At 44.3% G+C, this 26,318-nt stretch overlaps 2 protein-coding genes across 9 annotated transcripts in view; one reads left to right on the forward strand and one right to left on the reverse strand.

The window, feature by feature from the left end:
- Positions 1-5,794, forward strand: part of LOC139578352 (transducin-like enhancer protein 1) — a 67,707-nt gene extending 61,913 nt beyond the window's left edge. For all 6 annotated transcript variants that reach the window (XM_071405819.1, XM_071405817.1, XM_071405818.1 and 3 more), the window contains 4 exons: positions 1,289-1,436; positions 4,082-4,232; positions 4,638-4,714; positions 4,922-5,794. In XM_071405819.1, coding sequence (XP_071261920.1) covers positions 1,289-1,436; positions 4,082-4,232; positions 4,638-4,714; positions 4,922-5,029 — 484 coding nt within the window. In that variant the 3' untranslated portion in view covers positions 5,030-5,794. The remainder of the gene's footprint in view (positions 1-1,288; positions 1,437-4,081; positions 4,233-4,637; positions 4,715-4,921) is intronic.
- An 861-nt stretch (positions 5,795-6,655) lies between these two features.
- The window catches only part of LOC139578354 (transducin-like enhancer protein 4), an 84,542-nt gene continuing 64,879 nt past the window's right edge, over positions 6,656-26,318 (reverse strand). For 2 of the 3 annotated variants that reach the window (XM_071405823.1, XM_071405824.1), the window contains exons 11-20: positions 21,699-21,869; positions 21,448-21,580; positions 20,975-21,126; positions 20,449-20,537; positions 19,529-19,778; positions 19,192-19,439; positions 18,825-18,972; positions 18,445-18,595; positions 18,240-18,316; positions 6,656-9,603 (exon numbers count right to left, since the gene is read on the reverse strand). In XM_071405823.1, the coding sequence (XP_071261924.1) occupies positions 9,496-9,603; positions 18,240-18,316; positions 18,445-18,595; positions 18,825-18,972; positions 19,192-19,439; positions 19,529-19,778; positions 20,449-20,537; positions 20,975-21,126; positions 21,448-21,580; positions 21,699-21,869 (1,527 nt within the window). In that variant the 3' untranslated portion in view covers positions 6,656-9,495. The remainder of the gene's footprint in view (positions 9,604-18,239; positions 18,317-18,444; positions 18,596-18,824; positions 18,973-19,191; positions 19,440-19,528; positions 19,779-20,448; positions 20,538-20,974; positions 21,127-21,447; positions 21,581-21,698; positions 21,870-26,318) is intronic. The other variant, XM_071405826.1, reaches the window with a different exon arrangement.

A 26,318-nucleotide genomic window follows, 5' to 3' on the forward strand; every position in this document is an offset into this window, starting at 1 on the left:
GGGCTGGAGAGGAGGAGGAGGGTAGGGCTGGAGAGGAGGAGGAGGGTAGGGCTGGAGAGGAGGAGGAGTAGGGCTGGAGAGGAGGAGGAGGAGGGCTGGAGAGGAGGAGGAGGAGGGCTGGAGAGGAGGAGGAGGGGGGGTAGGGCTGGAGAGGAGGAGGGTAGGGCTGGAGAGGAGGAGGGTAGGGCTGGAGAGGAGGAGGAGGGGGGTAGGGCTGGAGAGGAGGAGGAGGGGGGTAGGGCTGGAGAGGAGGAGGAGGGGGGTAGGGCTGGAGAGGAGGAGGGTAGGGCTGGAGAGGAGGAGGAGGGGGGTAGGGCTGGAGAGGAGGAGGAGGAGGAGGGGGGTAGGGCTGGAGAGGAGGAGGAGGGGGGTAGGGCTGGAGAGGAGGAGGAGGGGGGTAGGGCTGGAGAGGAGGAGGAGGAGGGTAGGGCTGGAGAGGAGGAGGAGGGTAGGGCTGGAGAGGAGGAGGAGGGTAGGGCTGGAGAGGAGGAGGAGGGTAGGGCTGGAGAGGAGGAGGAGGGTAGGCCTGGAGAGGAGGAGGGTAGGCCTGGAGAGGAGGAGGGTAGGCCTGGAGAGGAGGAGGGTAGGCCTGGAGAGGAGGGTAGGGCTGGAGAGGAGGGTAGGGCTGGAGAGGAGGGTAGGGCTGGAGAGGAGGAGGAGTAGGGCTGGAGAGGAGGAGGAGGAGGGTAGGGCTGGAGAGGAGGAGGAGGAGGAGTAGGGCTGGAGAGGAGGAGGAGGAGGGTAGGGCTGGAGAGGAGGAGGGTAGAGCTGGAGAGGAGGAGAGTTGGGTAGGGCTGGAGAGGAGGGTAGAGCTGAGGAGGAGGGTAGGGCTGGAGAGGAGGAGGGTGGAGCTGAGGAGGAGGGTAGGGCTGGAGAGGAGGAGGGTAGGGCTGGAGAGGAGGAGGGTGGAGCTGAGGAGGAGGGTAGGGCTGGAGAGGAGGAGGGTAGGGCTGGAGAGGAGGAGGAGGAGGGTAGGGCTGGAGAGGAGGAGGAGGGGGGTAGGGCTGGAGAGGAGGAGGGTAGGGCTGGAGAGGAGGAGGAGGAGAGTAGAGGATGAGGAGGGATCAGGCAGGAGAGGAGGAGGAGGATAGGGCAGGAGAGGAGAGTAGATGAGGAGAGAGCAGTGGAGGAGGAGGAGAGCACATAAGAGTAGAGTGAGAGGGTAGGGCAGGAGAGTGGAGAGGAGGGGAGAAGGGTAGAGGGGAAGAGAGCAGGGCAGTGGGCTAGATGACAATGGATCACATCTGAATGGCTCTGGGTTGATGTTGATTGTATCTCTGCTCCCCAGGCAGTTCCAGGGCCACACTGACGGGGCCAGCTGTATTGACATCTCCAACGATGGGACCAAACTGTGGACGGGAGGGCTGGACAACACAGTACGCTGCTGGGACCTGAGAGAGGGACGACAGCTGCAGCAGCACGACTTCACCTCACAGGTACAGACACCAGCTGAGACTAGATCAGGACCAGTATTCACAGTGTCTCAGAGTAGAAAATTGATTCTAAGAATATACTGAGAATATACATTTTACCCCTACTTTTATGGGTGAAAATAAAATCTCTGCATGAAGCCTCCTTAGTCATAACAGTCCCACCTTGTTGACGTGTGTTTAGGACACTTCATGAGCTGTCCTAAACAGTTAAGTTACCAGCAGGTGTCTTGGTAATAGAAAAATGCAGTGAGTCAGTGGTTCCTGCGCCACATGCAACTACTTTGGAGTTGTTGAAAGAGTGTTTTGATATTTCTATATGATCAATCCATATACAATCTAGGTCTGTGTACAACAGTAGACTTATCTCTTGTGCTTTAGACAATGATTTCACAAGATATGCCTAAATACTTAGAACCACATTTCACTTAGAACCATAAGGCTAATAAATAATACAAATCTTCTTTTTGATTATTTAATTAAACTACATATGTGTTATTTCAAGTTATCCTTTTCGAGCGCAATTTCACATTGTAAAAAAAAATGTTAACTTTGATTGTGTTAGATGAAAATTCTAGACCTTTCAAATGATTTATATAACATTATCGGCAAGTGACTTGATGCCTACTGTACCAAAGCAATTTAGTTGTGTGTTAATATAATGGTAATATTATAAAAATTCCACTTTTAACAACCATCAGTTAGTTAAAAAAAGGTTATGCATGCTAACATACAGTGCCTTGAAAAACTATTTGGCCCCTTTATTTTCTCTTTTTACTTATTTTGGATATTAATTGCTCTTCAACTAAAACCTAATATTAGATAAAGGATACCTGGGTGAACAAATAACCTGTTGATACTTTTTTCATTTATTTAATAAACAAAGTTATGCAACACGCCTGTTTGAAAAAGTAATTGCCTCTTTACACTCAATAACTGGTTGTGCCACCTTTAGCTGCAATGACTGACCCCAAATGCTTCCTGTAGTTCATCAGTCTCTCACATCACTGTGGAGGAATTTTGGTCCACTCTTCCATGCAGAACTGCTTTAACTCAGCGACATTTGTGGGTTTTCGAGTATGACCTGCTCGTTTCAGGTCCTGCCACAACATTTCAATCAGGTTTAGGTCTGGACTTTGACTAGGCAATTCCAGGTTTCTTTTCAGCCATTCTGATGTAGACTTGCTTTTGTGTGTTGAATCATTGTCTTGCTGCATGACCCAGCTGCGCTTCAGCTTCACCATGAATTCTGCTCTGTATCAATTCTCTGATACAGAGCAGAATTCATGGTTCTTTCAAGGATGGCAAGTTGTCCATGTCCTGAGGCAGCAAACTACCAAACTACCACAACGCTGGATCCAAAAAGAACATTTTTGAATCATCTGTTCATAGAACATTCTTCCAAGAGTCTTGATGATCATCCAGGTGCTTCCTGGCAAACTTGAGTAAACTTTTTGGATGACATGGGTCCCATTATGCCTGGCGAAAACCAAACACTGCATTCCACAGTAAGAACCTCGTACCAACGGTCAAGTATGGTGACGGTTTGGGGACCTGGAAGACTTATGTATGTTTTGAAACGTGCTAGAGTTCACAGCTGGCGATGCCTTATCGTGATTGGTTATTCCCCATTTGCAACAATGTCAATGAGCATCATCACTATCTTTTCTTTGCAGTAACTGTTGTGATTACCAGCTGAGATAAACCTGTGTGTTGATTTTACTCCTGGCTCAGTGTTCGTCTGAGCAGTGTCTTAACATCATCCTAAAATCTACTCTGAGCTTTGAGTGTTTTTAGTCTTAACACGATTCCTAAAGCTTTTTCTGAGATGCTATGTGGATACGGCCCCAGTACTGTACTTCACTTGTTAATATATATGGAGTTGCTGCATTTCCGGATTTTCTGGAACCCGATTTGCCGTAGCTAAATATGGAGATTTATGCGCATGTGTAGTATTATTATTATTTATTTTTTACGTACTGCTGCCCACTCCGCTGCCTATGTAGCGGCTCTCAGTAGTGATTGGAAGTTTGGTTATTTTTACTGACTCCAATCTTTTCAACTCATTCAGTCAAAATAACAAATCTTTCGACTCATTTCATTCAGTAATGCTCAGAGCACGCAAGACCCACCTACCGGCAAACTTAAAACTGGAATCATGATTCTACAAGCTTCTAGTTCACTGTTGGAGGCTTATTGTAGCTGTCATTTGTGACTGTTTGAAGCACGCTTTTATAAGTATCAATGTACATACGATTATTTATTGATGGCTTTGAAACGAGGTCTAGTTGTGGCCACAAAGGACTAGATTGTGAACGACTTTTGGCGGAATGCTTTGGGCTTGACTGTTGCGAGGGAGATTAGCACAATATCGTTTGAACTGCAGCAGCCCCCCAAATGAATTGTTTGAGTGTTGAGCAGAGGCGTGTGTTTGTTTTGGTTCTACAAATCTGTGTCCATCGATAACATTCGCTAATCAATTAATTGCGTTCATTCTTGCACCATGTGATCAATTATCAGTTCTAAACATGTATTTTTCTTTGTCAAACTGTATCCACAGCCACAGCCTAATATACAAGACCTGTCGCTCCATTCAGTCATGTAATGAGCTAGTTCTCTCTCGCTCGCTCTCATCCTCTCCCTCCCTCCAGATCTTTTCTCTGGGCTACTGTCCTACAGGAGAGTGGCTGGCAGTGGGCATGGAGAGCAGTAATGTAGAAGTGCTGCATGTCTCCAAACCAGACAAGTACCAGCTGCATCTCCACGAGAGCTGTGTGCTCTCCCTCAAGTTTGCCTACTGTGGTACGTACCACACTGCTAATTGTTCCAGTCAAATGTTTTCTTGTGTGATCTTGAGGACAAAATAACATTTTAGTAATTTAGCAGACTCTCTTATCCAGAGCGACACACAATTAGTGCATTCATCTTAAGCTAGCTAGGTGGGACAACCACATATTTCAGTCATAGTAAGTACATTTTCCTTCGCTAATGTATCTATGAGCAAAAGGCTAGTAGGAAAATAAGAAAAAGGGAGGGAGACTTTATTTAAGATACTCTTTTGAATAGGTAGGGTTAGCCTGAAATGACTGTGGCTCACAAAGCAGAAGTCCCTTTCTCTTTCTCCCGGTATGCAACACACTAGCCATCCCTCTGTCATGCTGCATCTCCTCTGCCCATCTCACATTGTGTGTGTCTTTGGTTCTGCAGGTAAATGGTTTGTGAGCACAGGCAAAGATAACCTTCTGAACGCATGGCGGACACCCTATGGATCAAGCATATTCCAAGTAGGTCCCCGCTTTGATTTACTACTGGTTTGTGCCTTAAACTTTGTCACTAGAGAAATTCTATTTCAAGTGCATTTGTTGGATTTCTAATTAATTAAGCCATTTATTATATAAATCACTTTTTTTGTAAGGATATTGTCTCTGTGAATATGGCCTGTGTGTGTGTAACTGGAGTCTTTAAAAACAAAAAAACATTTGTTTTTCCAGTCAAAGGAGTCGTCTTCTGTGCTCAGCTGTGACATCTCCCCTGATGACCAGTTCATTGTGACAGGCTCGGGTGACAAGAAGGCCACTGTGTACGAAGTCATCTACTGAGGAGGGAGCACTCTGATTGGATAAAGTGGGGTTGAGGCTCCCTTGGCGCACCAATGGACTGTAAAGAGAGTGGTGGGCGTCGTGGAGACCAGAGACACATTGTACTTTGTTTTATTTACTTTTGTAAAGGATGCAGATGAGGGTAAAGTCAAATATCTGGAACTTTGACCTTAAAAAAAAAAAAATGCTCAGAAAAAGCTGGTAGTCTAGCGACACAAAACGTGGGATTCCTCCAAAGACCTCTGTTTTTCCCCCACCTTTTTCCCCTCTTTTTTTTACAAAATGAAAAAACATATTTTTTTAGCCTTAGAATTCATGAGCAGTAGGACCATGGGGTTGTGAGTGCTGGGGGGGGGGGGGGGGGGAACTGGACGGAGGGGTGTGTGTGTGGGTGGGTGACCACAGTTTTGTGTGTAGCCTTACCCAGTCTCTGCTCGTATCACTGTCTGTCTAGCAGATGGCATGACGGACAGACAGTTTGCTGTGAGATTCCAATGACTAAAGGTGGTTAGATTCAGCAGCAATATGATTGTATTGTAATACATGATAAAAGGACAGAACACTATCCAGAATACAAAACTAAAATTTGTGTTCACAGTATTCTGCAATTTCAGGGAAATGGCTACTTACATCAACACTCAACAATTACATGTTTTCTATTGTATTTGTTAGGGCACATAGACAGGTATTTTCACTACTGCATCGTGACCTTTGAACTCAGTATATATCAACTGTAAATAAAGCTCTCTAAAGGCAAAAAAATGACATTCGTGGGTTGGATTTGCTTAGAGCCGGGGAGAAAAAGAAATGGGAAAAGCAACTAAATTGTATGATGGTTTGTACATTGTAGTTGAGTATCTTTTAAGTGCATATTCCCAAGAGAAGCAGGACTGTGACTAACCACCATACAGGGCAGATGGGTCTGGAAAGGTTGGTAAGATGTCTGCAGCCACACCGCTTAGTAGGAGCTTTGATATGAGTCTGGCTGACTGTGCTGCTTTTAATGTCATTGTCTCATTGTGTCCTTAACTGGAAGTGTGGGTGAGGAGGACCTGCCTCTAACTTCAGTGTCCTCTTAACCCTTCCCTACACACACCCTGTGTATTTGCTCTCTATAGTACAGCTTTGCTCAGAACAGAAGCCTCAACCATGAGTAGGTCTCATATCCAAAGGTGGACATGTTCCAGGAGTGGGGAGTTCTGCCTGTGTACAGATGGATAATGATAACACAATGTGTTCAAAGCTACTGTGCCCCCCTATAAATCTGAACGGTCTGAAGAGTACAGCAGCGATGTCATGGAGGCCCCCCAGGGCCATGTCTTTATAATGGACTCTCATTAGAAGTGGGATGAAGTGGCCCTGGCCTGGACATTTACCTGGAGGAGCTGGTGATTTATGTGATGGAGGTATTCTCTAGATGGGGAGCCGGTGTGTACTGGCCAAAGAATGGACCTGTGGGCTAGGTGAAAGACGTTAAGGCTGGGGGAATGATGTGGGCAAGAGTAGATCTAGGTGATGTAATGAGACCAATAAACTATTTTGTATGGTTCTTGGTGTCTTCATACTGTACTGCATGTCTCCAACATTCAAAACTGCATTCAATAAGAAAAATGAATACTCAGGCACTTAAAAGATGAACACTTTATTTTTTCCAGTCGTAGTATTTCTTGTAGAACACATGGGAAATTTGTTAGAAACGAAAACAATGCATTTTTTTTTAAGTTAATTGGCTTTAAGACATTAAATAAGAGCACTATTCAATCCGTAGCGCTGAAGAGCTGTGCTACAGTGCGTTAGAAATTTAAACGCAATGTTCCCACTTTCAAGGAGACTTAATTAACAGTAAACACTGCATATGTCGGCTCAATCGAAGATGACCCTTAAACTTCAATCGCGCTACGGCTTGAATTGAGCACTTAAAAACAAAAGTCATTAACTGTCGTAACAGAGAAAGCAGGGGCTGTGAAGGTTTTATTGACAGTGACCACGTTTACATGCACACCAATATCCCGTTATTCTGGATACTTAAGTATTCCGTTTCTAAGTTGACACATAACGGGATATGTTTTACAATAACCCGAAAAAGCTTGTATCCCGGTTATGAGAAAACCAGATAAAATGCCTGGGATGTGCTAATCTTAGACGGGATACTGTGGCATATAAACATTTTATCCCGTTTCGAATATCATGGGTGTTGTGATGTTTTCATCTGATTGTCAAACAAATCACTTCAAAAAGTAGTCTTCCATAATTTATTTTGCTTAGACTCCATACTGGACCGTATAGCTTACTGACTACTTTCACCCTTATTTTGACAAATTTCTGACATTTAGTAGGCCAGATTATAATTTCCATCGATAGAATGAATGCATTAGTAATCTATTTAACACCAGTAAAGTTGTCTGTTTCGTTTAGGGACCGGGGAGAAAATGCAATAATTTAAACAGTGGAAAGATTGGTCCTGTGCAAAATGTCTGAACGTGATCAGTTTGACTGGTTTTAAGGAAATGAAAAGCTGATAAAATGATGAAACACGTTTCCAAAAAGACTTGTTTGTCTTGGGTGCATATTTTCATGTGGTTGAAATACTGTCTGCTTGCATAAGTGTCAAAGATAAAACGCATTACACACCATTTTCCCCAAGAGATCATTTTTCTCACTCTAGTTCCTAACAAAATTCATTGTATAATTTTACTGCAAGAAATGCATAATTCAGCAGGAGTTAATATTATATTACACTACATGTGAGGTTATAGACCTACAGTCAGTGTCCATATTTCAGTTACTATTCCAATTAACCCATATGAACTTAAAATTAGGAATATTCTGTTTATTCATGGTTACAGGGATACTTACGATAGGGATATCAAAGGTGCATGTAAATAACTGATCCAAAATAAGACCTTAAGCGGGATATGAGCTACAATCCGGAATACATGTACGCATGTAAACGTGGTCAGTGAGCTGAGAGACACTCACCCGCAATAACATCTGCTAAATATGTGTATGTGGCCAATAAAATTTGATTTTGAATTGAGACTGTCTATGGCTGACAGGCAATAAGAGTGGGGTGGGGAGGCAGGCACCATATACTGTACACTTCCCAATGTCTCTTCACCTTTCCCCAACACAGCGACATGACTTAACACCTGCTGCTGTATACTGACTGACTACAGACTGAACAGAAACACTGAAATAGCATAACACACTAATGACTGAAAACCTACATAAGTACAGTTATCACTTCTGCTTGAAACGGGAACAAAAACAGGAGTCGGAACAAGCCTTCCCCAAAATGGTAGCCCAGTTTTAGGGCCCATGTGGTGTTGTGAAAAGGGTAGTACAGTCCAATGCCTGTCACCATCACCAAGGAGAAGGACACATCAGATAAAAAAAGAAAAACAAAAAGACAAATATATTTCCCTCACCCACTTGTGTGTCACTAGGTCGTGTAGTGTATCGCTTCATTTTGCTCTCCAAGGCCAACGTACAGACATAGGCAAACACCATCTTAAAACATAAAGCAACAACTATTCAAGTAGCTTGAGCGTGACTTAAAACAAATGTACACATTAAGCTCTGTGACAAGTTCTATCGAAGCAGGGTTTTACAATATACGTGGATATCATCAATTTCCTTTTCTGCTACACGTTGAAGCATGTATTAAACAGGGAAGTTAAATGAGCATTAAACGGTGAGTGGTGTCAGGAGAACAAGCCATTGGTAAGCATGAAGATGAACAGCATAGCCCAGTGTTGCTCCTGTCTGTTTAGTGTTTGTGGCACAGGGGCCCGCTGAGACTCAGATTGACTCCGCTCCTCATTAAACGCGGCCTTTGTGAGACAAAAGTAAAATAGATATTAGGGGAGTGAGACGGGGAGCGCTGCTATGAATATTTAATTGGGTGCAGGGCTGTGTGTGTGTATATCTCTGTGTTGTGGGTATATCTCTGGGGCAGAGCTCCAGCACTTCTCCAGCCCGGCTCACGGTGATAGCTCTCCCAAGCTCCTGACACCCCTGGCTGGGGAGCTGTGGCGCAGCGTTGGCATCATTAAGGGTTCCACTGTCTGACTAATGAATCGATTGTCTGGTATCAGTGCTCCTCGCTGCAGCTCCCAGAGTGGCGCGCTGCTCCTCTGGGGTTTCCCTTCTGCTGAGCTCTTAATCAGAAAACAGCACTAATTACCCTCCTTTTCTCCCTCTCCTTTTCCTTCTCTTGTTATCTCTAGCCCTCTCCCTCCATCTTACTCTCCCTCTTTCTACCCTGCCTCATCCTCAGGGCTATGGTGGTAGTGTACATGCTGGGATGAGCAGCTAGCTGAGATGAGGGGGGTGTTATAGTAGGGTCCTTTGGGAGCCGGAGCTGGGGAGATTGCTACTGTACAAAAGAGCCATAGCTGCCCCCACCTGCCCTGCTGTAGTCCTGACGTAGGTAACCCCCCCCCCCCCCCACTTATTTCCTGTTCTCAGTAGACCACCTCATACACGGTGGCCTTCTTGTCTCCAGAACCAGTCACTATGTACTTATCATCCGGTGACACGTCACAACTCAGCACAGACGAGGACTCCTTGGACTGACAGAGAGAGAGCGAGAAGAAGAAAGGAGAGCGGGAGGGGGAAAGAGACAGAGAGAGGAAGAAAAGGAAAAAGTTGTTACAAATCAGTGAGTCATCCATGAACTCTGATGTGGACCAGAGGTGGACATGCCAAAGCCTGGTCATTATCAGTAGGTGTAATAACACTCAGCTCCACACAGCTACATGTCTTAAACAAGGGAGTGAAACTGAGTTTAAACAGAGAGAGACTGATAAGGCACTGCCATACTGTGTTGGATCTTGTCTAGCCATCTTGTCTCGAGGACCACAATGGAAATAAGTCCCAGACTTTATTGTGTGTTATCCTCAATGATTTTATTCATGTGCATGTATGGCTTTTTCAAGTTTTATGTTTGCTTGTTTTTTTTAAATGGTCGAATGAATAAACTAAACTGAGTCACAGACAGTATGAGACAGAGAGGTTCAGTGAGAGACAGATGTGTGTTTACTCAGGAACACACTTCCACCAATTCTTCCACAGCGTTGGGTGAGGTCTGGGAAGGAACTCACTTCCACAGCGTTGGGTGAGGTCTGGGAAGGAACTCACTTCCACAGCATTGGGTGAGGTCTGGGAAGGAACTCACTTCCACAGCGTTGGGTGAGGTCTGGGAAGGAACTCACTTCCACAGCGTTGGGTGAGGTCTGGGAAGGAACTCACTTCCACAGCATTGGGTGAGGTCTGGGAAGGAACTCACTTCCACAGCGTTGGGTGAGGTCTGGGAAGGAACTCACTTCCACAGCGGTGGGTGAGTGACAGTGATTAGGAGAGATCTCCCTGTGGGTCCCACATGGCACCACACATCACTGCTCTACTCAGGAAGCTAATGTCTCACTCGCCTCATGCCTCTATAGCACCGTTTATACCTGGTTCTAACATGTGTCCTTTGTTCACATTCTGATTGTGCCCACATTTTTAGACAGGTGTAGATGATTAAAATATGCATTAAACTGATTGTGATCAGGTCTTCCTGACCACCTCCTGTAAGATATCCAGACACATTGTGTAGACAGATCTGGACAGTGAAACCATTTAAATCATCATTATCCCACCCTCTAAAATCATTGACATGTGGCACCATTGACTTATGGCATCAATATGTGTCTTAAAATAAATAAATACATTATTTTCAAAGAAGATCTGGACAAAGGACGCATGTAAGTGTAACCGATGTAAAATGGCTAGCTAGTTAGCGGGGTGCGCGCTAATAGCGTTTCAATCGGTGACGTCACTCGCTCTGAGACCTTGAAGTAGTTGTTCCCCTTGCTCTGCAAGGGCCGTGGCTTTTGTGGAGCAATGGGTAACGATGCTTTGAGGGTGGCTGTTGTCAATGTGTGCAGAGGGTCCCTGGTTCAAGCCCAGGTAGGGGCGAGGAGAGGGACGGAAGCTATACTGTTACATAAGCAGCCTCACTGATTACCGCCTAGATGTATTAATTGAATCAAAATAGGGCACAAAATAACATGTTTTTGTTTGGACACAATCGGAATAGTAAATAATATATTATGGTCTTTCTGGTGTATTATCTCTACTTTTTAGAAAATTACCAAGTCATTACAAGGGTTTTAGATCATCCCAGTAATGGTAATTGCTACACAATACATGTTTTATAACGGACAATGGTGCCTGTAACTTTTATTCTTCTTCATCTGACCGGCAGAGTGATGTCTCCCGAGTGGCGCAGCGGTCTAAGGCACTGCATCTCTGTGCTAGAGGCATCACTACAGACCCTTGTTCGATTCCTGGCTGTATCACAACCGGCTGTGATTGGGAGTCCCATAGGGCAGTGCACAATTGGCCCAGCACCAGCATCGTCCAGGTTAGGCCGTCATTGTAAATAAGAATTTGTTCTCAACTGACTTGCCTAGTTAAATAAATGTTAAATAAACATTTCAAAAAGTCAACCCAGGTTCTTAAAGGAACAATCCACCCAAAACCACAAATTCCTATGATTACAGTGTTAAATATGTGAGAACAATATTTTTGTTGACAAATTATTCATTTTGTCGTTATAACAAGGTTGGTAGTAACGTGAAAATCTTGCAGATCAAGTCGACTACAAAATCCACAATGCAATGCGCTCTCTGGACTGGCTGGCTAGTTAGCTAGGTATCTACTAGTCAGCAAACGTAGCTATACACAATAATACCAACGTCAATATCAGCATGCGAAGTAGCTAGCTACCTGTAAAATCACCTAAAGAAACTGCAATTTACGAGTCTACAATCTCAACCATGTTCAACTTGCAGTTCCTCTCAGTCTACCTCAGAGCCCAGGGTGAAGACGTTGCTATGGTAACAACGGTCCTTTCACACAGACACACAAGGCGCATTGGGTGTAGGGTTGCCAGGTCTAGCTAAATTCTCCAGCGAATGACTACTCAAAACCCGATCAAAAGGCCTGAAAACTATGACCCTATTTTTTTTCGCAGCAAGAGAGGAGTTGTCACATATATTTTTAGATACGTCATATTAGGTAGCTAGTGCTGTTAGTTTGTTGTTCTCACATCACTTGTCATGACGTGCGTAGCTCTACTCTCAGTCACGTGACTCAGCTGCCTGCTATACCGCTCTTCCAACACACAGGTTAGCGGTCAAAACACTTAAAAGACACACCCTATCCCCTCAGCTCTCAAATTAAGTGGACACTTCTGATGACGTCTGACGAGTATACACTTGCAGGGCGAGGGGCGAAGGAATACTCTACTAACAAAAAAGTTGTTAGAATTATAAGTGTATGTATGTCCCTTAAGGTCCTTGTGTAATGTGATATTGTACCCATAGCCCAATTGTCATTTGTATATTATTTATATATAATTGTGTTCCCACATGTACTTCCTGTATTGATTTATTGTTAATAAAAAAAATATGGGAAAAAAAGAGGGAGGAAGGAATGATTTTTAGAAATGGACGACCCATGGTCGGAAATTCGTCACTCGTTCATCCCGCAATGATTGTGTTTTCAGGGTGGGTGCTTTATAGGCACTACAGACAATTACGAGTGCATGTCTACTTATATTAAATATATAATTATTAATATACGCCTACAGTATGATAGCTAGCAAATTAATTAACTAACGTTAGCCTGCCTAGCTGGAACTTCTGAAGGAAAATGTTTTAATTCTACAATTTCCAAAAGATAAACATGCAATACGTTTTTGTTTGGTTACGAGACGTTTGTGCCTACATGTGCATTAGTAGAACAATTTCTAACTTATTTGCATTCGTTTTTACTTACACTTGTATGTTGACTTCTCCATTGATGTTGTTTTTAAATTTTTGCGGACTTTTCTTAGCAGATGTAAAATCTCGCAAATTGAATTATGGGGAGTTTCAGGCCCCAGAATGAACATAATTGTACACTCGCAAAGCCGACTAAAAACGAGGGCTGAGGGGCTTACGTTGCAAACTTCCCTTGCTTGGCTAATCATTTGGATCACCCTCCAAGATGGCCACGGGGATTCTCCCAAGGGCATAAGGCGAGGGTAAGTGTACGAGGGTGTGTCTTTTAAGTGTTTGGACTGCAGAGTGTGGCTGCATTCCAAACAACTTAAACGACACACCCTCTCCCCTCAGTCCTCAAATTAAGTGGACACTTCTGATGACGTACCATGACGTCTGACGAGTTTACACTTGCAGGGCAAGGGAGGAAGGAATTCATTTGAAATGGACCGCCTTTGTCCAGTAATTCATTACTCGTTCGGCCCGCAACGATTGTGTTTTCAGCCACCGGTAGCTTGTCGGTGCTTTATATGCGCTACAGTCAATTATGATTGCATTTCATATCTTGCCTAGAAGAGCACGCATCCGCAGACATCGAATATTAGCCATCCTACTATATCAGGTAATCTAAAATTACAATGTATAAGTGTGATGTCAGGGGGGACGTTATGTGCGCAAGTTAACGTTTCCAAAAGCTAACCAAACAAAAACATCATTACGTGTTTGAGACGTCATGTGCATTAGTAGCACAATTTCCAACTTATTTACATTTGTTTTTACTTAGGCTTGTATGTTGATATTAATGTTGGTTTTAAGTTTTGGTGGACTTTTCTTAGCGGATGTACAATCATCGTGAATTGAATTATGGGGCGTTTCAGGCCAGGAGTGAACATAATTGTACACTCGCAAAGCCGACTAAAAACGAGGGCTTAGGGGCTTACATTGCCAACTTCCCTTGCTTGGCTAATCATTTGGAACAACGACAAAGATGGCCACGGGGATTCCCCTAAGGGCATAAGGCGAGGGTAAGTGGAGGAGGGTGTGTCATTTATGAGTTTGAAACGCAGCCTGAGGGTGACTTCCAGAGAATGGGAAGGGGATCAATAAACCCATCAATTTTGGGGGACACACACTTGACTTGAATGATGCAATTCATGTTCTACTTAAGAAATAAGGCCCGAGGAGGTGTGGTATATGACCAATATACCACGGCTAAGAGCTGTTCTTAGGCACGAAGCAACGCTATTCTAAACTGTTTACCAAAATAATTAGAGCAGCAAAAATAACTGGTTTTGTCATACCCGTGGTATACTTAAGTGATAATGCCCGAGAAGCCGGTGTTTGGAGGATATATAGTCACAGGTGTTGTTAACTTTAACTCCTACATGTACATATCACCTCAACTACCTCGACTAACCTGTGCCCCCACACATTGACTCTGTACCAGTACCCCCTGTATATAGCCTTGCTACTGTTATTTTACTGCTGCTCTTTAATAATTTGTTATTTTTATTTTTTTAAAATGTACTTCTCTATTTTTTACTTAACCAACAATGCAGTTAAGAAAAATAAGTGTTAAGGGCTTGTAAGTAAGCATTTCACCGTTAGGTCTACACCTGTTGTATTCGGCGCATGTGACAAGTAACATTTGATTTGATTTATGGGATTAAACTTCGCTCTGAAGCTGGCAGCGTTGCTGGCTCAGTCAAAGTGATTATCGGAGTGTCTAATTAGCCCCTACCTACACCCTCCATCATTTTCACTCCCCCAGTTTTGGGACACTTGTGCATAGGGCGGAGACGCACGGGAACGTGCAAATGGAGGGCCGAGGGGAAGGGGTTGATTTGGGATTCAGCGACACACACCTCTCTGGCCCTGCCCTCCACTCACTCAATCAGCAACAGCCTGCTTCACTGCCTGATAGTCAGCAGCAGCAGGTCGCACTGTCACAGTGAAAATAATAATAAAACATTTTTAAAATTATGAGAAATGTCATGGCTGACGCGGTGCAATTTAGAAGTAGCCCAAAAACCCACAATCAATACATTTTCACCCGTGACATAGTTTTCTAGCAGTTGGGATACTTTGAAAACAATGGTCATGGCAACACTGATTGTATAATGGTACTTGATGGAAAAACTGAGATGAATAATTTGGTACACTGTTGAGATTGAGCACATCTAAGCGAGATATATACTTTGTCATGACGATATAAGCGGATGGAACTGTTCTAGACCAAGGTGATCTCAAACCTTTTGTGGCCGGGGACCCCTTTTGTGATAGCAAATTCATCAGGAACCCCTCATAATCAGAACACAACTCGAGTGCGTTCTGATAGCCTACAAGGAGTTTTACTATGACGTCTGAAATCCATGGCTGGACGAACCAGGTATCGGGCCCGGGGAGAGAACATTTGAAAAGCCTGCCTCTTGGCTCTATTCAAGCTAATTTCCTGCAATTCTACACATTTTGTCATGGGGCAGAGATATTTGTTGTTGTTGTAGCTTTAAAGCGAATATCCTGCAATTCTACACATTTTGTCATGGGGCAGAGATATTTGTTGTTGTTGTAGCTTTAAAGCGAATATCCTGCAATTCTACACATTTTGTCATGGGGCAGAGATATTTGTTGTTGTTGCAGCTTTAAAGCGAATATCCTGCAATTCTACACATTTTACCATGAGGCAAAGAGAAAACATTGCAGTTTTAAAGCTTAAATTACAGTGCATTTATGTTTAAAAAAATACATTGGGGGAATAGTATTGAGTTGAAAAGTGGATAATTAGGAGTACTGTGGATACACATATCCCTATGAGCCAGGCCCATGTTGCCCAGGGTTAAGAACATACATTGTAGATTAATAATATTACATTGTCCTGTATTATTTCACACTTTAAAAACATATTCCACAGATCTCTTGGCCAAAAGTAGTTTAATCTGTTAGTAATATTCATAAAAAAATGCAATGTATAATAAAAAAGTATATATTTTGATATCTGGCCGCGTGGGGTCCGCGGTACTTCCGCGGACCCCACTTTGAGAGCCCCTGTTCTAGACAAGTATGCCCATACCATCTATTGGCTGATCTGGCGATCTGGAGTGCAGGTAATTGTTTTATATTTACATTTTAGTCATTTAGCAGACGCTCTTATCCAGAGCAACTAACAGTAGTGAGCGCATACATTTTTTTTAAGCGTTATGAAATGTGATATTGTCTTATCACCTATCTCCAGTGATTAGAACCTTATAGGTTTGACTTGTTCCTACACGATTTCCTGATTTCATAGACGGACCACTTAGAAGTTAAATCATGGTGAAAATAGTTATTTTACACACTCATAGAACATACACTATCCTCAAACTGACAGGAGTTTCATGTTTCAATTCTGGGGGTGGATTATCCTTTTAACCCTATGTGGTTCAGCTGTGCTCTCAGCATCACTAAATCACAGCTTTCAAAACCACAGAAATACAGGGAGCTGACTCTCTCTCTGACTTTCTCTACAATAACTGAATAAACAATCCCTACTACTGTACCTCCATTCTGTCTCCACCAGGATCCGTCTCTGTCTACATCAGACCTATGATCCTGTCCCCAGATGGTTCCCTACTAGCCCTGCTCCTCTCTCAATCCATCCCTCCTTTAAACCTCTACCTCCTCCCACTTCTACCCATCCACTTCTCTCCCTCCACTCCCTCCTCTTTCAATCTCATCCTCCTTGCATCCCCTCTCTCCTCCACATGACAGGTTCATATCACCAGGGCTGTCAATCAGCAGGCCACTGGTGAGAGAGGCCATGTTGACTGACAGACTCACACTACATCGAGAGACGGGGAGGAGGGAGAGAGGATGGATCGGTACAAGGGATGAGGTAGTGTTGAGTGAGAGTAATTGGAGGGAGGAGAAAGGGGGGGTATGTACATGTGAGAGAGAGAGAGATGAATCAGGGGAGTAAAAGCGAGCAAGAGAAAGAAAGCGAGAGAGGAAGTAGCAGAATAATACCCTTTATAGACAGAACGCCACTACAGTAACGTTTCGATAGCAACAACTGATAACCTTTAAGACAATTTAAAAAAGTGCAGCATCAGAAGCGTCTGTACTTTTTCAGACAGTAGAATTCTGCTCCGGCATAGAATGTTCTGTATCGTTTCCCTGACGACAATAAACGTTCCTGATTGCTGTGTTGTTTTTATGGTGGGGAAGTTAGATGTGTTTTCTTTCTACTAAATGTCTGGGTAAGTCACAGTATTTAATGAACTTTAACATATATTTTTTAGGAGAGTGGTCTGCGCACAGGCAGCAGGCATCTCAAGATTATTATTTACAGTTCGCCTAATGATTGATGTTAGTCCCACTTCAGAAGTGGCATTCCTTTATAGACAAGTAAAATGCCCGTTTTAGTGGCGCTTCGAATTTCCAGAGAAGGTTCCGTGTCAGCATTTCAAAAGCTGTAGTATATGTACCCTTACAGACAAACAAACATGCCGTAGCCGAGGTGCTTTCAAGGTGCCACATTCCATATGTCTGAAAAGGGTATCATAGTGTGAGAGAGACACAGAGAAAGAGAGAGACACACACAGAGAGATAGAGAGGGATGCAAGGGAGATTGTGAGACGTCATGTAGAGGGAACTGAGGGGCATTTGGATAATAAAGATAGCCTCTGTGCTCATCAGAGCTCTAAGGAGACACCAGCCAAGGCTGCAGATTCCTTCCTCCCTGCACTAGACTAGCAAACAGCAATGACAGCCATACTGCCTCCCTCCCACACACAACACAATATCTCCCTTTTAAACGGTCTTCCTGTAGCTCATCATCACACTCATACATACCCAGCACAGATAAAGCCTAAAGTGTGTGTGTGTGATGTAGTCTGTTCTCTGTCTGATGAAGCCCAGAAAGTCACCTTGAATCATATCTGTGATAAACTTGTCTTTCAACCTCTGTCCCACAGTTAGAAGCTAACTTCCTGCAATTCTACACATTTAATTTTGCCAGAGAGAAAATGTGCAGTTTTAGAGCTAATCTCATGCTATTCTATACCTTTTGCCATGGGGCAGAGAGTGAATGTTGCTGTTCTATAGCTAATGTAATGCTATTCTACACATTTTGCCATGCGGCTGAGAGAAAATGTTGCAGTTTTATAGCTAATTTCCTGAAATTCTACACATTTTGCCATGGGGCTGATGGAAAAACAGGGGGGGTTGTGCTATGCCAGTGCTCTCACACACACTGATGGGAACAGGAGAATATTAGAAGATTGGGCTATGGATTGGTGTTGGTCGTGGGATAGGGACAATAAATTGTGTTGGGGTGGGATAGGGTTAGTGTTGGGTTCACTGACGGTACAATACCATATGAGTATTAACCAGAGGGCTATCCTGCCTCTCTCTCTCACCTGGAAAATACTGGCTCCATATGGCGTCCTCCATGCATTCAGCAGATTGTCCTTCCCTGTGCTCACAAACCACTTGCCTGAAACACACACACGTTATACTTCAGAGTTAGCTGATGTATCCAACCACTATACATCTCATTAGCATAATTATGTAAGTTAGGAGAGTGTATGTGAGTGTCAGTCAGAGTTCTGCGCTTGTACGTACCACAGGAGGCAAACTTGAGGGAGAGCACACAGCTCTCGTGGAGATGCAGCTGGTACTTGTCTGGTTTGGAGACATGCAGCACTTCTACATTACTGCTCTCCATGCCCACTGCCAGCCACTCTCCTGTAGGACAGTAGCCCAGAGAAAAGATCTGGAGGGAGAAAAAGCTCATTACACGACTGAACGGTGCTCATCTGACAAAGATTATCATCTGCATCATCATGGAGATATGATACAACAGAGAGGAGCAGAGTGACTGATCTGAAATAGAGGCTGATAGCTACACTATCATATTAAGGTGAAGTCTTCTCAGAAAGACAGTCCTGAGTTAGTCATAGCTAGCGTTAGCCAGTCTCACGTCTCAGGTGTTTCATCAGTACCTGTGAGGTGAAGTCGTGCTGCTGCAGCTGTCGTCCCTCTCTCAGGTCCCAGCAGCGTACTGTGTTGTCCAGCCCTCCCGTCCACAGTTTGGTCCCATCGTTGGAGATGTCAATACAGCTGGCCCCGTCAGTGTGGCCCTGGAACTGCCTGGGGAGCAGAGATACAATCAACATCAACCCAGAGCCATTCAGATGTGATCCATAGTCATCTAGCCCACTGCCCTGCTCTCCTCCCCCTCTACCCTCCTCTCTTCTGCTGCCCTGGCTGTGCAGGTCCCAGACCCTGATGCCCCCCCCCCCACCTCTCTACCCCTCCTAACCTTCTATTTATCCCCCTCTCCTCCTTACCCCCTTCTCCTCTCCTTACCTAACCAGGGTCTGGTTGTGCAGGTCCCAGACTACGATGTTTCCGTCGCTGCAGCAGGAGAAGCAGACCTTGTTGTCGGGGGAAATGGCCAGAGCGTAGCAGGCCGGGGCAGAAGACGTCAACTCCGCCTTGATGCGGGGAGTGGGTGTGGCCAAGTCCCAGATTGACAGTGTGCTAGCCTCACCTCCAACGATGAGTGTCCGCCCATCAGGCAGAATCTTACATGAGCGGATGTAGTTATCCCTGTTCTGATTGGTGGAAAGAGAGAACATATGTATTGGACAGCTAAAACAATCAATTTGATTGGTTAAGCCTTTTAAAGTTTGTGTCCACTCACCAGACAGTCGAGCTGGGCCATGGCACTCTTGCTGCCAGGCTGGCTGATGTCCCACACCTTGACACACCCCTTGCCGCCGGTGTAGACGTGGCGTGTGGAGGTGCTGATGGTGACGGCACACACCACCTCTCCATGGTTCAGAGTGTGGATCTGCCGGGCATGCCGAGGGATGCCCGGGCCCATCAGGGCGTCCGGAGGGAAAGGCACCGGCTGCATCTGTCCATCCGCACTTACATGGAAAGAGTAGGCACTGGTGAGAGAGGAGGAAAACAGAGGGAGGGAAGTAGGAGAAAATGGAACGAGTGCCATCCACTGAAATAGAAATCTGTATATTATTACAAACAGTCATGCAAAAGCATTGAAGACTGTCAACACTGCAATGGGAATGGCAATTGAGAAATATTCACCCAAACCTTGCTAATTGTTTTTACACAATAGCCGTTGGCAGAATGCAAAAGGAAAGATTGTATTACAGGGGCCAGAGTAAGAGTGCTATTTCCAATACCAAATCAGTTAGGGCCGGGACAATACCAGTATTGAGAACGTTAGTATCGTGGGCAAGGAAACAAAACACAACGCGTATTGAACTTCTTTAGGAAACAGACCTAATGATGGAAACAAACATCAATATGTTGTCATCCAAAGTCCCATTTATTTATTTTCCAAGCTATAACACACAATATTTTACATAAAGCAGGTTTTTAAAGGACCAAAGAGTTTGGTATGCTTCATATTTTCATTTTTGACATGAAAACAAAATATTGCGATACTGGTATCATCCTGGCCCTACAATCAATAGCATAGCGACGCCAAGGTTGTTGTGTAATTTTATATCTAAATTGGGAGAGCTTGCTGCTTGCCCCAGCTAAAACAACAACAACGACAGTTCTCTGTTTGGATGGAGGAGAGGAGCGACATACGGTTTTCCCCCAGAGGATCCACCAGGCAGTGAGGAGGACAGCCCTGGGGCCCTGAGGTGGGACCGAGACTCATATGCCACCTGGAGAGCCTAGGAGAAGGACCAAGACATGAGGAGGATTACTAAAATAATCATCCGGTGTTGTAACAGTTCAATCTCAGTAAATCCCAATCTTATCAAATTCAGTGAAATCTTGACAATTCATCCAACATAGGCTTTCAAACCAGTTACTACCACAGAAAACATTGTCAAAACAGAATAAGGCTGTAAGTTTTGTTTTAAACCAGTGATGCATATCTTCCATGCTTCAGGGCCACAGTGTTTAGACTTTATTTGTTTCCTTATAATTAGTAATTGATTCACACCTGGGCTACCAGGTGGGTGCACTAACTGGCCAATTTGGGACATAATTGATCAATTAAGTGCCAGGAAGAGACAAAGACGATAGACAATGCAGCCCTTGAGGTCTGGAATTGTGGACACCTGCTTTAAACAGAGAGAAGAGTGAGGTGTGCTAAAGAACTCACCAAGGGGCTGCGGGTGTAGACGCTGGCGGCAGCGCTGATCTGGGGCGAGAAGCCCCCGGGACTGGCTAGCTCCCCATTGATGCCTGCGTGGGACACCCCCCCAAATTGAGCAGGGTACAAACTGGGGGGCACAGACAGAGGACTGCGGAGAGCTAGGGGGAGGGGGATGAAGAGAGGGTGGATGAGAACATTTTACGTCACTGAGGACCAGAGAGGTCAGACAGGTGGGGTCTACGGAGAGTTGTGTTGGTGATATCTTATACTATAACATGTCTTTATTGCTTTTGGCTGATCACCGGTACCACAGGAGCACATTATCACAGTAGGGAGTAGGGGTGAGTTATAATGGTATTATGAGCAGATTAAAAGTATAATTATGGTATTACATAGCTATATGATCACAATAGATTAATAGGATGGTATAGCAGGGGCACAGACAGAAGGTATGAAAGACAGACAGGTGTGTGACTCACCCAGGGGGTCAGCGGAGGAGGCAACCCTGCTGACCAGGCGGAGGCAGGACGTACTGGGGCCGGGGGTAAGAGCCTCATGGTGAGACGGGGACGGGGTGCCCGACTTAGACAACGAAGACCCAGACTTCTCCACCTAAAGAGAGGTAATGAGATACAGTCATGATACATCTTCATACAGATAAGTAAATGATAGTACTTTAATTTGTTGATGTTGGGCACCATGTTAATGCTTGACAATGAATGTATAATACCTGTGCTGGGTCCTTGGCCTTGCCCGGTGTGGGGCTGCATGGTAGGGGGGAGGACGGGACCTCGCCCGGGCTCCTGGGGGACCCTGGTAACTCCTTCCTCAGGGTGGGGGCCCGGTCCAGACCGTTCCCGTGGGGGGAGTGAGGGGGGCTGCCCGCGGGAGACGTGGGTTCCTGTGTACATAGACAGATAAGGGACTCCAGGTCACCCCAAAACTACCCAAGACCGTAGCTTCACATTAGCTGTCAAAAATCTCTAAAGCTGTAAGATTATAGACATTATAGATTACTATAGTGTCCGTATGGATTTAAGCACAAGTGTGTATGAGGCCTGTATGGTACTGTAAGTCAAACCCAGCAGACTGTCTACCTCTCTGCCACAGCCACCCCGATAAAAACATTCCCATCTTCTCCCAGTGTGCTGCAGTCAGCACATCTCCTGTAGCTGTGTCTGAGCAGAACACACATCCACAGACTGTACCACAACAATCACCAGAGACATCCCCTCACACACCCATTAAGAACATCTGTCGGGCCTCCCGGGTGGCGCAGTGGTCTAGGGCACTGCATCGCAGCGCTAGCTGCGCCACCAGAGACTCTGGGTTCGCGCCCAGGCTTTGTCGCAGCCGGCCGCGACCGGGAGGTCCGTGAGGTGACGCACATTGGCCTAGCGTCATCCGGGTTAGGGAGGGTTTGGCCGGTAGGGATATCCTTGTCTCATCGCGCACCAGCGACTCCTGTGGCGGGCCGGCGCAGTGCGCGCTAACCAAGGGAGCCGGGTGCACGGTGTTTCCTCCGACACATGGTGCGGCTGACTTACGGGTTGGAGGCGCGCTGTATTAAGAAGCCGCACGGCTTGGTTGGGTTGTGTTTCGGAGGACACATGGCTTTCGACCTTCGTCTCTCCCGAGCCCGTACGGGAGTTGTAGCGATGAGACAAGATAGTAATTACTAGCAATTGGATACCACGAAAATTGGGGAGAAAAGGGGGTGAAATAAAAAAAAAAGAACATCTGTCAAATTCTCAAATTGTTCTGTATGCAAAAATCACACGAGACTTTCCCGCTTTTGTGCATTGTGCTGCGCAGTACCAAATGCAGAAAGCTTGGATAAAACATATATTTTGGTACACTGCATTACGTATTTAAACAATTTAAAATATTCTGAGGGCATAAATAAAGGAAACACACTGCAGCTATCTGATGAGAGGAGGGGTGTCTGTGTGTGTTCCAGAGCTGTGTTCAACAGGGAGACTTTACTCACTAGGAAAGGAGAGAACAGCAGATCCTCATAATTCAGAGTGATTGGTGTCCTCATTATGAAATTATCAATTTTACCCTGTACATTTAAAAATGATCATATACACTGATTGTTTAAAGCAAAACTACCAAAACTATTGCTGCTGGTGAACCTGAACAATCAATTATATTGTAAGACTTAGCAGGTAGGCTATGGCCAGATGACAGTTGTGTTTCCGGTAGCTTACTTTTATTCCGGTACATTTTCAGCAGCGCATAGATGTCAATAACCTAGCAAATTACATAGTTTGTCACTCAACTAATAAAACCTAACAACACGCAAGCCATTTTAGTATTTGAATATTGAAGGTGCCACACAGATTTGCAAGATCAGGAACAGGCAGCCTACTTCACGTTTGTCAGCGCGCGAAGCTGGGCACAGTACACAGTTTGACTAGGCTACTGTTACTGCCTGGGGTTGTACAGCATACAAACTGATCAATGACTCAACACTTTCACACTGAAGGAGAGAGGATGCATCAGTTGTCACAAAAGATTAGGTATTTTCGGGAAAGATAGAAAAAAAATATATATATTTTTTTTGTGACAAAATGTTTATTTGATAATTTTTTCTTTGGGGAGGGCTACAGGTACACTACACAAACTCATACAATCTCATACTCTGTTCGCATTTTCCTGTTGGCTAATGCTCAAAAAGAAAAAAACATCCCAAAAAAAGTACAGAAATATAAAGTATTGATCATTTTGATCATATTACAGAATCAAAAAGTAACAATAAACCCTGTTTGCAAAGGAAAATAAAAACAAAAGTGAGTCTCCACGCCCAACATCTCGCTGTGGATAATTCTAATGATAGAACTTCTAGTAGTAACTGTATCCACTGGTGAATTGAGAGAGAGTGAGGTGATTGCCATCTAATAGCCAACATCTGTTTTGCAGCAGTGCTGCCTGCCAGCAGTAATTGTCTCTGATTAATTAGGAGATTCAAGAAACTATCATCGTTAAGTAACACAGTACAGTGCATTCGGAAAGTATTCAGACCCCATCCCCTTTTCCACATTTTGTTACGTTACAGCCTTCTTCTGAAAGAGATTAAATTCATTGTTTTCCTCATTAATCTACACACAATACCCCATAATGACAAAGCAAAAACAGCTTTTTAGAAATGTTTGCAAATGTATAAAAAAAAGAAATACCTTATTTACACAAGTATTCAGACCCTTTGCTATGAGACTCAATTGAGCCCAGGTGCATCCTGTTTCCATTGATCATCCTTGAGATGTTTCTACAACGTGATTGGAGTCCACCTGTGGTAAATTCAATTGATTGGACATGATTTAGAAAGGCTCACACCTGTCTATATAAGGTCCCACAGTTGACAGTGCATGTCAGAGCAAAAACCAAGCAATGAGGTCAAAGGAATTGTCCGTAGAGCTCCGAGACAGGATTGTGTCGAGGTAAAGATCTGGGGAAGGGTACCAAAACATTTCTGCAGCCTTGAAGGTTCCCAAGAACACAGTGGCCTCCATCATTCTTAAATGGAAGAAGTTTGGAACCACCAAAACTCTTTCTAGAGCTGGCTGTCTGGCCAAACTGAGCAATCGGGGGAGAAGGGACTTGGTCAGGGAAGTGACCAAGAAGCCGATGGTTACTCTGACAGAGCTCCAGAGTTCCTCTGTGGAGATGGGATAACCTTCCAGAAGGACAACCATCTCTGCAGCACTCCACCAATCAGGCCTTTATGGTAGAGTGGCCAGATGGAAACCACTCCTCAGTAAAAGGCACATGACAGCGCGCTTGGAGTTTGCCAAAAGGCACCTAAACACTCTCAGACCATGAGAAACAAGATTCTCTGGTCTGATGAAACCAAGATTGAACTCTTTGGCCTGAATGACAAGCGTCACGTCTGGAGGAAACCTGGCACCATCCCTACGTTAAAGCATGGTGGTGGCAGCATCATGCTGTGGGGATGTTTTTCAGCGGCAGAGAATGGGACACTAGTCAGATGAACGGAGCAAAGTACAGAGAGATCCTTGATGAAAACCTGCTCCAGAGCGCTCAGGACCTCAAACTGGGGTGAAGGTTCACCTTTCAACAGGACAACGACCCTAAGCACACAGCCCAGACAACACAGGAGTGACTTTGGGACAAGTCTGCCAAATGTGCTTTTTTCTTTGTCATTATGGGGTATTCTGTGTAGACTGATGGAGAAATAACAATTTAATCAATTTTAGAATAAGGCTGTAACGTAACAAAATGTGGAAAAAATTAAGGGGTCTGAATACTTTCCAAATGCACTGTACATGCAAAGCATTGAATATTTACATTCATGTACTTTGAAAGGAATTTTGTAACTTTGTCCCAGAAGCATTTAAGCAGTGCCTACCTGATTTAGGGGACACAGTGAACAGTTGGGAGTTGGGGCCAATTTCTTCGTAAAATGTTTCCTTGGTGTTAAATACAGTCTGTGAACAAACTTAACGTTTATAAATTGATGGTTCAGATTACTGGATGCCATGGTCACGTTTCCATATTCTGTTCCAATAAAGGGTTGTTCAGATTCACTTAGATCTAAACCATACTTTTTAATGGCTAGCTCAGAATATGAAAAGTTGTTTATAGACATTAGTCCTTTTGGGAGCCCAGATAAATTATTTATATTTCACATAATTGGATGGTTCGGTATTTGGGTTTCCCAAGGGACTACATAGGACAGCATTGCTGACCTAAGTTGTAAATATAGAAAAAAGAAGTTGCCTGTTAATGTTTGTGTATTTCAATCTTGGAATGTTTTCAAACCATTACTATCCATGATATCGACAAGGGTACGGATTACACATTTGAACCATAGGGTGGATGCAAAAGGCCGCCCTCCAGATCGCAAGGTATTATTGTGAAATATTGGAGTATGAGCATGCCATTTTGATTTCAAGTTACATTGTTTTAAAATGTTGCGCAAAATAGAGATTGTGTGAGCAATAGTAGGACCAAAGCGTAGTTTACATTGTTTAAACAGACGGATTTTGATGAGGATTTTTGTTTTCTGTTAATTTGATTTCCGCGGAGCCACGGAAATTGTAGGAGAAGGGTTAAGAGGTATATCAGTGAAGACCACCTCTTCCAAGGCAATAGGAGACACCATTTTTCTCTCTATACTCAGTCAGGGAGCAGAAGAATAATGTCTAAACCAATTTAGGATTGGGCAAAATGCTAGTGCCTGGAAATACAATTTCAAGTTTGGTACAGATAGTCCTCCTACTTCTTTCCATCTTAATTTTATCTGGGATCACTTACATTGCCTTATTCATTTTTAAATCACACTATGGATTTTATCCCAAAAGCCAGAAGTGGGAGACATGGGAAG

The sequence above is a fragment of the Salvelinus alpinus genome, chromosome 6, assembly GCF_045679555.1.
Source record: "Salvelinus alpinus chromosome 6, SLU_Salpinus.1, whole genome shotgun sequence".
Classification (NCBI taxonomy): Eukaryota; Metazoa; Chordata; class Actinopteri; order Salmoniformes; family Salmonidae; genus Salvelinus; species Salvelinus alpinus.